Genomic DNA, 13,344 nt, shown 5'->3' on the forward strand with positions numbered 1-13,344 from the left:
CGTACGCGTGAACACGCGTCATCTTAAATATTTTTTCGGCTTGCATCTCGATTGCTGCCATGACCTCGGTTATCGTGTGTCGAGGTGACGCATAGCGAGATGAACGTAACGGTGTTCGTCTCCCACAATGTAAAAAATCTTGTTATGCCATCGATTAGTCCACTCCAGCGATCGTATCTCGATATATGCTAAGAGGATCTGCATTTCAAATCGAGATAACACGAGATCGAGCAACGAAGGATAATAATTATTAGTCGAACTTTGTATTTGAACATCGCAGTACATTTACAGCTTGTAGATCAGAGACTTCTGATCGAGTTTTTCGCGAGCGAAACCGATCGATTCCACCTTCTGTTCGCTCTGTTTTTTTTTTTTTTTTTTTATATATAATAATATAATTTCATTACATATGATACAGGCGATAAACGAGATTAACGTTCACTTAGGAAACAAATGACTTGATTCATCCCGAGAAGGATGTCGCAAATTTTAATAACAAAAATTCTAAGGTAACGACACAATGCCATAACTGGGTAGCGAACTTTTGTGCGAATACGCGTTTTCGAAAATATAATTTTAGAGATTGTTTCGCCTATGGAATATTACAAAAAGAAATGTATTTTGCATGTTTTATATACTTTCTCGTATTACGTACATTTTGTGCAATTTTGCGCTTTTGAATTTTTCTGCAAATGCATAGAAATCCGCAGTTTAGTCCACTTCCCTGTACTTTTCAATTTATGCAGATCATGTGGCTTCCGAATGACTCAATTATACCACTCGCAGTTGTTTTATAATATTTCACGTATACATGTAGTATCGCGAACGAGGGACCTGAGGGGTGTCGCGCGGATTGTAAACAAGCGGTTGCTGAGGTGTGAATTATAAACAAACGGTTGGTGAGCATGTGCGTAGTGAGGCTAAGACAAAGGACAAAAGGGGTTGCTAGGGGGCAATAAACGAATTAACAGCAGTATAAGTCGAGAAGTCAGAGAGTGCGAATTGTGTTGTCAAGATAGTGTTGTTAGCGTTGTTAAGAGAGAGAGAGTTGAAGTTGCGTTGACGAGAATTGTTAATTATCTAGTTGTTTTAATTATAATACGTTGTTGCGATTGGTTCATCTTAAATAACCATTGTTTTCTGTTTAATTAACATCTGTTTAATCCATTTATTATTAATAAACTAATCGTAATAGTTTACGATACTACATATATATATATATAACATAATAACATGTTATATATATATATATATATATATATAAATATTATTGATATTAGTCTCGTTTCAATAAAGAGACTTTTAACGTTCCGAGAAAATCCTCTGTTACTCATAAAATCGAGACGTGCGTTTTCCATTAATTTTTATTACATCTATTTTTAATCCAGAAGAATCTTTTCCTGAAACGCGATACTATAATGGTGCCTGTTGAACGCATAGCGAGTGGTGTTGACGTTTCACGATTTTTCCTCAGATCGGTCGTGCATAACTGTTCTCCGATTCTCACGAACTCGTTTCCAGACCAACTGGTTTTTGCGGAGAGGCCTCGACCCATTCGCGTGCCGTTTTGTCAATTATCTATCGTTAACGACGACGCTACGCCAACTAAAAAGTAAAGTCTAATTAATTCCAAGGCTATCGAAATCGATAAATTCGTGATAACAAAGAAAAAAAAATATCGATGAGTCAACAGTTCAAACAACAAGTTGGCAAAACATGTGACCAGTGTCAATAACAGGCGAACTATTATCGAGAAAAATGATTGAGTATGTTGTATCGATAATTCAATATACGCGACTGTTTTATCTACGAACGGTGAAGCATGAAGTTGCTTGTTTACGAGGAAAGATCGTGTTTTAATTGGACCGTAATCCTTTTCTTCTTATTACCAACGAAAGCTTCGATATTTTTTCTTCTCGTCCGTTTTTCTTCTGCCGTCCTTCTCGCAATTAAACGTCGATGATTTTTTCCACGTGCGCGAAGATAAAAGTTGATGTCACGGGTCAAGGAAGCTTTTCTGACAAAACAGAAGTATGCGCGACGCCAGAGGACGCGTTTGTCGCACGCGGCACAATACGTTCGAAGCGCTTCGTTGTCCTTGATCATATTTTTTATTCTATGACAGAGAAAACGAACAAGTAACACCGTTCTCTCTTCCCTGTCGACTGTATTCGATATTCGCATCGCTAGTTCATCTTATTTTGCGTTTAGAAATTTCTTCTTGCACTTCAATATTTCAGTGTCATCATTCCTCGCTCGCTTCCTTTATTGACTCGTCTCGGGATATTAGACGAATATAAGAAATCTTCCTGTTAACGTCCTTATCTCAATTTACTGTATTTGCCGTTTCGAAAAACGTACTGAAGAAATAATTGCTCTGAAAAATAGCCATATACTTGTATCAATAATAGTCGTATACTTATAAAATAAATAGAAGGAAGTAGACTGTCTAGAAAACCACGTTGTCAAATAAATCTCTACGTACAGTTTCAAGTATATACTGAAAGAATAATTCTACTTGAGTCGTATTACTTTCGTACTACTTCTGTTACAAGTAAACAGATAGATGTAAATAAAGTAAGAAGCAAGGAATAAATTTACTCTTTCGTCCATTTTTGCTCTGTGTTTTGGTTTATCTGCTATTTATTTCGAAGGAAAGAAAGAAAGAGCTGATCCTCGCAGACAGATTGCTTTCGCTCGTCTGAAAAACCAAAGTAAATAAATTAATTTACGATAATTTAGTCGTATAAGAAAGAAATTGGAAGTGAATTTACAAAACCATCGGTTGCTACCAATGCTGTTAATTAAATTATTATCCCTTGACGACGCTTTAGAATTTGTCGATCGAATCGATGGGAAATGCACCCTGTCGCGTTTTCCCACGTCGTAAATTGGTTCAAGTGCGTTTTTCTCGAGGTTGGCTCCTTGATAGGCGACGAGAAGCGCGTTAATTGCCACGGCCTCGGCTCAATTGATGCGTATCGCGTTAAAAACAGGGTGAACCGCGTCTTGTTTGGTACCTGGCGGAAAGTGGCCCGTTATGTTTCCTCTGGTGAAAGGATTGCGATTAAACTACTCGATATCCTATGCGTATCGTTTTTCTCCTTCGTGTAATCGATATGAACTGAATCATCGATCAATTGTTTATTACATTACGCGAGAGTATATCATCTAATATACACGTTGTTAACAATCATTATGGAATTACGTTAGAGAATTACAAATATTTATTAATGATATATCAAAGAGTAACGCGAAGCGAAATGGAAATAATAATCCGAGTAATTGGAGGAACTTCGTGTATTTGCTGCTAAGATCGTAATACCACCTTTAGTATCGTACTAATTACGCACGTATATTACACAAATCGACATGAACTCTGTTGATACGTAAATTAATACGAACTTTTGCTTTTTATTCACTAAAACGTAATACACACCACATCATTACACGTAAATTCAAGTCACCGGTAATACGTTTTTCTACGACGTTTTTTTTTTCTGCACGTCGCACACGCAATCACATAATAAAATAACACTGTAAAATCGGTTTCAGAATTAATTACAATTAAGCTTATTGCGATAAACAAGATGAAATTCTACGAATGCTAAATTGACGTAGGAACGGTCGCATCTTTTTTATCGCATGTTATTGCGTAGTAACCTTTGGCTAATCAGACGTTATGTTATTTTCACTAATGTATGTTACAAGCACATTTACCGTCATCTTATCGCTTTACAAAATTGCCGTGTCAAATCGGTACGCGTTTATCGAAATTGCTTTCATATATGGTCGAGGGATAAATTTTCATCCGAGTATCTACATATATAATTTAATCACTATCTAAATATGTAATCTTTGATTCTACAAGTGAATCAAATGATTAAGTGACGGAAAGTGTACAAATTTCAGGGGATATGATTGTCGTTATAGGGAAATACTTTACGAATATTTCCACTTGAATAACCTTTCAATGCTTTATCGTTAAACCATTGAATTCTCGAATCTTCCAATTCTTGAACCATTCAACCATTCCAATTCTTGAATATTTCAATCCTTGAAACTTTGAGTCCCCGAATTCTTGACCCTTTGAACCCTCGAATTCTTCAACCTTTAAACCCTCGAATTCTTCAACCTTCGAACCCTCGAATTCTTGAACCTTTGAAGCCTCGAATTCTTGAATGCTAGAATGCTTGAATCTTTGAACCATTAAATACGTGAATTATTTGATGAACCTTCGGATTATTGAATTTTCAAATTCTTGAGTTCTCGAACTCTGTTTGAATCATTGAATTCTTAAATCCTTATATCCTTGAATTATTCTAATCTATGCATGTTTTCAAGATATCTTTTCCTCCTTATAAACTTCGTACAACTCCAGTCTTCTATATTCTTCCCCAAAAAAGAAAAACGTAAAAATGTTCGCTGAAAAATAATCTCAGACAAGAAAATTACTTTGTTATATTGTCACGTAGAAATTCTACAAGGTATCCCGATAGGAAAATCCCCGTTAATCTACCCATCGACTGCAGGGTCCAGTTCGTTCACAAATGAGTTATGTAAATTCCATAATATCAATGGATGAGATGCAAAGATCTGACAGAGCAACAGCGCTGGTGTAATCCTGCGAGACGATTGCGCGAAATTGTTATCGTCCAAGGCAGGTGCGCAAATGTGATTCAACGCGTACGCATCTGGATTAACGAACAGAACGATAATAACACGTGACACATCGTAATCGAGTCTTCTTTTTTCTTCTGTTAACAACTTTGCAAATTTGTCACGTTCGATTGCACTTTTAGCATTAGAAGGAGCAGCCAGGTATTATTGTTCCATGAACAAATCAGTAAAAAATTGTTATCTCCTCTATCAACTGTCATTTTTTTTTTTAGTTGTGTTTAAAATAGCAATGATTCTTCTTCAGCTATCAGTTTCTAAGGCATAAAAAAAGGAGCTGTCTGTAATTGTTAAAAGCCTTTTAAAAGTCCGATGAATTTTTTCTATGTCTAGTTCAAACTTCAAAAACGAGCGCTTTAAACAATTGCGAGAACGTAATATTTTTTACCATAAATTCCGCCTGAAAGAAATTCGAGCCTGCCGTTGTTAAACAATCAGAATTTTTCCATACGAAGAAATTGCCAGTTTGTATGAAACAAAAACAAACTAGAAAATATAGTATGCTGTGCCATCGATGTTCGGTCAATTCGTTCCTAAAAGTATAAATTCATTCTCGCGACAGTTTTTAGCCGATTATCTGTATAAACATGCGGTGTTTCGCGCTGTCTTCCACTCTCTAATCAAACAAACCAGAAAAAACTGCAATTTTTCGCCTGAATCCGTTCTCATTTACTCCCATCGGCGATATTAACGAAGAAGATGGTTGCATAATCTTTTGTTGATTATTCTGTGAAGAAAGGTCAAGGCTTTGCGATGAGACGAGCACGGTTAGGGATCTGGTCGTTTTAATACGCCAGATCTACGAAAGATAAGCAGAAACCCCTCTCCGTATAAATATTCATAACTCTATACACAACTATCTTCGTACTCTTTACCCAGCCAAGGAACACGACGACTCTATCAACATTGCGAAACAACAGTTACAACATGTCACACTTGTGAATGCGTAGTGATTATATGTTTTCTAGATGTACTAGACTTAGAATTTAGGTTTAGATGACCAATGTTCACACGATATGACACCTGTTCCCTTAGTTGTAACCACCACAGCAATGTTCTTTCTTTCGGTATATCACATTTTTCAATCCTTTCCGGATCGCTGAGTATGTCGTTAACCCTTTCGCTCTGGATTTTGCTTTATACAGAATTTTGTAAATTATTAATTTATCAAATGATAAATGTATTCGTTTCCAGTAAAACTGCCGGAAAATTTTAGCATGTTACATATATATATGTATATATATATGTTTTTTTTTTTAATAAAACTATGAGATAAAAGGTGATTCTATTAATAGTAATAACAACAATAGAAACAAACCTGTTTACCTAGAAACAAACAAACTGTGAAAGATTTCGACCTTAGAGGGTCAAAGTCTAATTAATCGCGAACTACTTTATGTCTTGCGGCAAGGTCTTTGCTCTTGTGATCTCTCATCTGTTTCGTAAGTGCAATAAAGAGCTTGCAAACGAATGCTAATATAGTGGCGGGCTGTTGACTTAATAGCGAGTTAAGTCACCGTTAGGAATCTCGAGTGTTTCAATTGCTTTGAGATATTAAATTCTCCGCACTTTAGTACAAATTCTTTTTTTCTTCGAATAATTTCGTTTAAAAAGAAATTCTCCTCTTCATCGTCGTTTAATAAATGTTGGATCATCTTTACCACAACTGTCGAATATCTATCTTTTATTTTGTAAAATACAGCTGCGAAATGTAGCATAAAAATGTACATATAGAATATCGTCTTGCAACAGAATTGACCCAACTTCCACCGTCCCAGAGTCGCACATTTTCGAGCGAATAGTAGCAGCTTCTTGGCGCAAATTTTCAAATTTCCTAAAAGAAACTTCGATAATATATCTATGAGGACAGTTAGCATCGCGGTGACCATTAATTGCCATACCGTTAGAAGCTTTCGCGTATAAAAATAAGAATGAAAATTTCTCCCGTTCCATCGAACGTGTTCCATAAAGCACTGTACGTTCGCCCGAAAAGAAAATTCCTTTCAGAAAGCATGTTCGTTTCGAAGATCACTTAACGATGATCCTATACCAAAGTCCACCCATTTATCTAGAAAATTCCAATAAGAAATTGCACAACTCTAAATTCGAAAACGGCGAACTCAGCGATCGATCTCGCAGATCCTGCTTCCCAAGAACAAATTTCCTGGACCGAATCGATCTTTCGAATTACTAAAATTTGAATTTAATCTTCTAGGTACTGTCTATGAGCGAGGAGCTCAGGCGAGCTCTGTACACGAACAGCGCTGTCTCCATAGACAACGATGTCATCGTTCCCGATCTGGTTGGCACCACCGAGATCCTCAGCGACGAGCACAGAGAACAACTGTGCCGGCATTTGCCTGCCAGGGCGGAGGGCTACCTCTGGACCCTCGTTTTCAGTACCAGTCAACATGGATTTAGTCTAAACAGTATGTACAGGAAGATGGCCAAGATAGAGAGCCCAATCCTCTTGGTAATAGAAGATACAGAGGGCAACGTAAGTTCTAGAAGTTTACTTTGAATTTCACTCCCAGTTTCTACGTTGGTTTGCTCTTCATAACATTACGCTCCTCTTTATCCCATATTTTTATCCTATTTTATTTTGTATCTTGCGTCAGTATACCACGTTAATTCTTTGAGTGTTTATACGCAAGCAACGTGTAGTATTGCTTTACGCGATAAGATATTACCGGATTAAGGAATTAACAATATCGTAATTCACGCAATAAGTTAATAACAAACTGTCTCGCAAACAGAAACAATATCTACCTGTTATTGTGGAATTGACAAATTGCGCTTCAAAATCTCAGTTGCTTGTTTGAAAATTCCGTAGTATATTAAAATTACATACAATTCAATGCTACTAAAGATTTGGTCACTTTACTGAGCGCTCGGAGGTGAAAGAAGAAAGCCAAACGCTATATTTGCTTTATCTTGTTAATGTCGTTAATGTCACATTAAGACCAAACTGTACAGGTTGACAGAGTCTAAAAACTAAAATGACAGATTATATACAGTCGCTTGAAACTTTCGTTGCTTGCACGTACTCGCGTTAAGATGGCTAGAGCGTGACCGTGTCACGTGCAGAATCCGCTGCGAGGAACCTCGAGGCAGAGGATTCATTACTCATTGCACGTTATTAGTGCCGCAGCCGGCACTGTGAATCATCCTTTCCACGTGGTTACAGGTGTTTGGTGCGTTGACCTCGTGCTCTCTGCACGTGAGTGATCATTTCTATGGAACCGGCGAATCTCTTCTCTTCAAGTTCACGCCCAGATTCCAGGCGTTCCACTGGACCGGGGACAACCTCTACTTCATCAAAGGCAACAACGAAAGCCTTGCCATCGGTGCCGGAGAGTGGGTACCATTTTCTAAGTCCCTTCGATTTTTTATTGAACGAACTTTTACTCGGTCGAAACGTTAATACCGGATCCGATAGAATATGTTAATTCCGTTAGACAAATGTTTTAGCGAGGGATCACTGGAAAGAGATTAATTAGAGAGGATTATATGTTACTTATGCTAGGGTAGATTAATCTGTTATGAAACGGTGGTTTGAGAGATTGCATATCATGGATTAATGCCTTGTTATTCAAGGCTGACTTTCATTATTTGTCATTTGTCTTGATTGCTGTTTCTGTTTCACTTTCCCGCAACTTTTGCTGCAAATATTTAGTTATCGATATGGATTTTTGATTAGCAAAGAATATTTCAGGGAGGGGAACAGATAAAGTTTGTAAAGCTTCGTTGTGTCCTGTTACCTTAGTCTCTCCGTTGTATTCGTTCGTCCTACTTTTTAAATTTATCTTGGAATTTGCTATAACTTGTGCTATCTTCTTGCAACATGTTGCAACAATGAGCACACGGGAATGAGTAACTTGTTTCTTGAAAATTGAACATCGATCGTGTATTTACCTATTGAGATTAGAAACTGATAAAAAGTGAAGTTGGTCAACCGAGTTTCTAACTAGACTGATATAATTGAGTGAATCAGAGAAGCACTCCTTATATGCAATCTATTTATATTATTCATATCATAATGTTTCTATAATATCATTTAATTCTTTTCCACTGAAGTTCCATCGAATTAACAGATATCATTCGCTGTTTTGCAGTGGCAAGTTTGGGTTGTGGTTGGATGGAGACCTATACCAAGGCAGGTCACAATCTTGTAGCACGTATGGAAACGAGCCGCTGGCACCGCGAGAAGATTTCGTGGTGAAAACGCTGGAATGTTGGGCATTCATATAGGACACAGCCTCGTACTCCGTGTCCGCGACTTCGCCCTCGCCGCAGCCTAATTTGACTTGAATTCCGAGAGAGTCTCGCGTGGAGGTTGATCGTCCCCAGAGAAAAATTATCGCACGGAGGACAATTATCAAGATTTCCAAGAGACATTTTTCCAGAGGAGATTAAAGTCGATTACCGTCGATAGATTTTTAAACAGAGAGACCCCAGACGTATTTTGTTAAAAGTCAATAGGAGATTTTTCGAGTGAAAGAGAGAGAGAGAGAGAGAGAGAGAGAAAGATATGAAAGAATTGTAATTTTTAATGAATGGAAGGTAGAAACGTTGATGAAGAAGAGGAGGCTGCAGGAAAGAATGATGATGATGATGACAATGATGAAGAGGTATGAGAAAATATGTGAAGAACAAGTCCTAATATATTAAGGCAAAGACGTTGAATCAAGAACTGCGAATGACTATAACTGATAAATTTGTCGTTTTAATCGTCCTACGTTTGTTTTTCTTTTTGTTTTAAGTTGTCGTATTTATTTTATTTTTTTTATATATATACATACACGCACGCATACATGTGTTTCGTTGAATGAGTCGTCGTTGCTGTCGTTAATAATTCTGATTTCACGCGATCGCATGCCGTTTGAGTAAAGGATCGAAGGATCGACCACGATGACAATGAATTTGTTATAACGATGATGATGATTATGATCGTGGTGTTACCTTCGAACTAGTCGCGAGTATAATAATAATATTAATTGATAATAATAATGCGTTGTTCCGAGAGATTATGCGATCGCCGATGTGTTTTACGGTGATCGACGATAGCGAGTAAAAGAAGAGAGAATGAGATGAGAGTGTGAATGATAATCGAGATTGAAAGGGAAAACAAATACGTCTCCACGATGGAGAGAATCGATTATGCGAGAAAGACGGAAGAAAACTATGAACCGATTGGTACGGATATATATGATGATCATATTATCATCATCATGACGGTGATGATTATACAATACCACGATACAAACACGATACTACGAGAATGCTAAACTAACCGTATTTGTTGATGTGTAGTTATTGTAGATAGATGAATGTAAATATATATATTACGAAATCGTTAAGGAAACAAAAAAAATTAATTTTAACGAAGGAAAAAGAAACACAGTATATGATACCACGCTAAAGGAAGAGAAACACACACGTTGCAGAAGACACTCTGTGTAGTTTGTCTCATGTATATCCCGAAGGACACACATTAATTAAATATATATATATATATGTACACGAAACACACACATACGATTCGAAGAAGATCGTGCAACATACACCACTGAATCGAATCGATACGATGATACTCTGGATGTAAAACGATCCTAGGATCTGCGAGCAAAAGTAGCTTTAGATGAGAACGAAGAAGGAGAAGATAAGTTTGTACTGATCTTACGCTGATACATGCGACTGCCACAATGTTACAGTGATAAAGATCGTAAAAGAGATTAGAAAACACGATACCGATTATATTGTTGACACGATGGAAGGCGAACCAGAAATTGTAGAAACACGCGAATTAGAAGTTCAGAGCAGCGCGTTCGCTTCTTGTGTCTCGAGTGACCACAACGAACACACACGCCTGTGCCTCGCTTCGCTCTCTTTCTCTCCCTCTGCTATAGAGCACACACAGTTAACATGACATTATAGTATCTCAGTTTAAACTTTATACAAAAGTAAGATCTACAGATCAGAGCCGAAGGAAAGAAAGCGTGTTGTTGCAACGACACTTATGGTTTACTTCATGAGAGCGTCACGCAAAACTCAGACAATAAAGAGGAGTCTCGCCGTGGTATCGATCTCTTTTTCGTTACGCGCCCTGGTAACACCGTTTGTAACTTTCTCGTTCGACGAACGAACCAAGATACACATTGTTCGCTATTGTCAGTCAGCCGGCACGGTTTAACAACTGTGTCAAGAAAATTTATAGTAGTCTCTATGATTCGTTCGAAGAACAGGGAGAATTTTGCAATATATCGTACTGTAAAGTTTTCTATACTGCGTTTAACTTTTCGCTCGGCTCTGAAGATCAGCGAATGGATGTTAATCGTAAAGCACACACAGACACACACGACCAGAAAAATAAAACTGTTCGAGCTTATAGGTCTCTTTACTACTGTGAATTAATTAGGACCGATAGACTGTCGCGAGAGAACCCACCGTTTCTACCGCTTTTTAAACGTGAATTTTTCGTTTAAGGACGAGAGGAGAATGTTAGATATTAAGCGCTGTTTAACAGTAAAATAGAAACACGCTGCGTTAGAAGGTATCGATCGAACATCAGATGTAAGTTTTTATAATCAATTATGTAAATTGATTTGTTTTCGAGACGGTCCAAGAATGTGTGAAACGGGGACGTCTGGTAGCGAATTCCGGTTTGTTCTATTGCGAAAAGAATTCTCTAACAGTTTCATAATGAAACAAAGAAAGAGGAGAAGAAATTGAGACGCCATTTTGTACCATAGCGAGAGTACCGGTTGCTATTCCTTTCAATTTATTAGGAACAGTCCTCGACTCTCGTGATGTTTCTACGATTTTCGATCTTCCATAGAGTACTGCATTTTTAAAAACATTTATTATTTAATATCATAACAGAATTGTCACATTAAAATGATTCGAGTTAATCGGTAGCAAGCGATCTTGTTCGATTTATAAAAGAAGGCTTGAAAAACAGCACGACGAGACGTTATAGTAGAAACACAACTTATAATATAGTTGTTTCAAATTACGTTCACTACCGACGTAGATCGTTGGATTGAATCGTTGAAAATGGGCTAGAAGAATTGTAAAAGCGAGTGGAAATGGAGGAGAAGCGAAAATTGTAAATTTGAACAAGCGTATTTCCGTGCACTGGTTATGAAACGCACTTTACCAAATAAAGAGCGAAAACGATCGTCGCTTAAAGCGGAAAAAAAACCTTATGGAGCACGGTATCAAGTAGTAAAAATGGGAGAGACGCGTCTAAAAAGAAAAGGCGGGGAAAACGCAGCTATAGAAAGCACAAAAACTATGTGTATTCAAATTGCGTGTAGCTATCTATCAGCTTCGTTAGGACTAGTTGTCAAGTACATAGTACACGATCATAGCGTTGTCTAAGACATATAAAGTTCTAGCGTCTATAGGCATTACTCTCTTGTGATACTAACGAGTTAAAAAGGAACGAAGATACAAAAGACGGTAAAACAAAGTTCGGTTCGAGTGTGTCACTTTCTTTCGTGGCAGGGAAAAAGGCCGTTGTAGATGGAAATTCTGATAATAACGTATAATATATGTACATCAGCCAGGACAATACGAATTTACATAGAACGCGAGAGCAAACACGGAGGAAAAGGAAGAAAGGGAGGTATAGAGAAGCGAAGTGTGCTCGAACGTGGCAAATTTGTCTCTTTCTTTTCTGTTTGAGAAGGACTCAAGACCCTCGCCTCTAGATGCCGAAGATCCATGGTATAAATGTAATATTGTAACGTGAAATAAAAGAAGATGATGTGTGTCTGAGAAAATATACATTTTTCTCGTTTGTTTTCGTTTATTTTGTTCCTTCTTTTTCTTTTGTAATTGGCGACTGGAATGAATTCTTGCGAGAACCCTACAGAGGGTATTTTTAGTTTTATAATTTCTCTTTTTTACTATAATTTACTATAATTTCGTCTTACGCAAAATTGATGAGGCGCGTCAAACATAACCTAAGAACCACTTTTAAGTTTCCTTGGTAGTATTTCTTCAGACAAATACTCTTTAAAATCATCGGAGGGTCATCTGTTGAAATTAATTTGTTTGTAACTTCATCTCTTGGTTCTCTAGAATTGGTCAGAAATTGGCGGTTTCTTTAAATACTATCGGAATTTCTCGATACCTTTCGGCAGAAAGTTTGTCGTAGAGAACGAAATGTGAACTGCCCGGAAGAATTCTTGCTCTTCCGTCGATACGAACTTTACCAATCTTCAGAAATATTGTTTGCACATTGTAGGTGTCGTCGTCTGATCTGAAATACATATACACTACTGCCTTCACTGAGAAGAAACTATAAATTAAGCGTGCCCTATGTAAGGTCGAGAGATTCTAATCTTCGAACGACGACATTCTTTTTCTTGTACGACCGGTTGCCATGTATTTGCGCGCCAACTCAATCGTTATCTCGAAACACAAGTGAATCGATACATCCCTTACGACAAATACAAGGATCTGATTATTAACTGAGATGAATAATAGCTTGAGCACAGTATGCGTTTCGATCTTAAAACCGATATTCTTCGCTGTCAGATTTTATATCTAGAGATTAAAACTCTTCTATCTCGCTAGTTTGGAATTTTAAAATTCATTTCTTACGTAAAAATTTCTTGACGCGCTAAAATAAAAATTGAAAGAAAGAGATAGCGACAA

At 37.3% G+C, this 13,344-nt stretch overlaps 1 protein-coding gene and 1 long non-coding RNA gene across 20 annotated transcripts in view; one reads left to right on the forward strand and one right to left on the reverse strand.

Annotated features, from left to right (window-relative positions):
• The window catches only part of LOC122567592 (TLD domain-containing protein 2), a 278,674-nt gene extending 266,206 nt beyond the window's left edge, over nt 1-12,468 (forward strand). For all 18 annotated transcript variants that reach the window (XM_043726306.1, XM_043726308.1, XM_043726304.1 and 15 more), the window contains 3 exons: nt 6,893-7,174; nt 7,865-8,034; nt 8,793-12,468. In XM_043726306.1, the coding sequence (XP_043582241.1) occupies nt 6,893-7,174; nt 7,865-8,034; nt 8,793-8,928 (588 nt within the window). In that variant the 3' untranslated portion in view covers nt 8,929-12,468. The remainder of the gene's footprint in view (nt 1-6,892; nt 7,175-7,864; nt 8,035-8,792) is intronic.
• On the reverse strand, nt 1,347-3,020 carry LOC122567614. Of its 2 annotated transcripts, none has more exons than XR_006316834.1 (3): nt 2,775-3,020; nt 2,602-2,701; nt 1,347-2,377 (listed from the first exon to the last, which is right to left on the reverse strand). It is a non-coding gene; the product is annotated as an uncharacterized LOC122567614 (long non-coding RNA). The 2 variants fall into 2 exon arrangements; XR_006316833.1 differs by having other exon boundaries at nt 2,486-2,701.
• Nucleotides 12,469-13,344: the final 876 nt, after the last annotated feature.

The sequence above is a fragment of the Bombus pyrosoma genome, linkage group LG5 (genome assembly GCF_014825855.1).
Source record: "Bombus pyrosoma isolate SC7728 linkage group LG5, ASM1482585v1, whole genome shotgun sequence".
Lineage (NCBI taxonomy): Eukaryota > Metazoa > Arthropoda > Insecta > Hymenoptera > Apidae > Bombus > Bombus pyrosoma.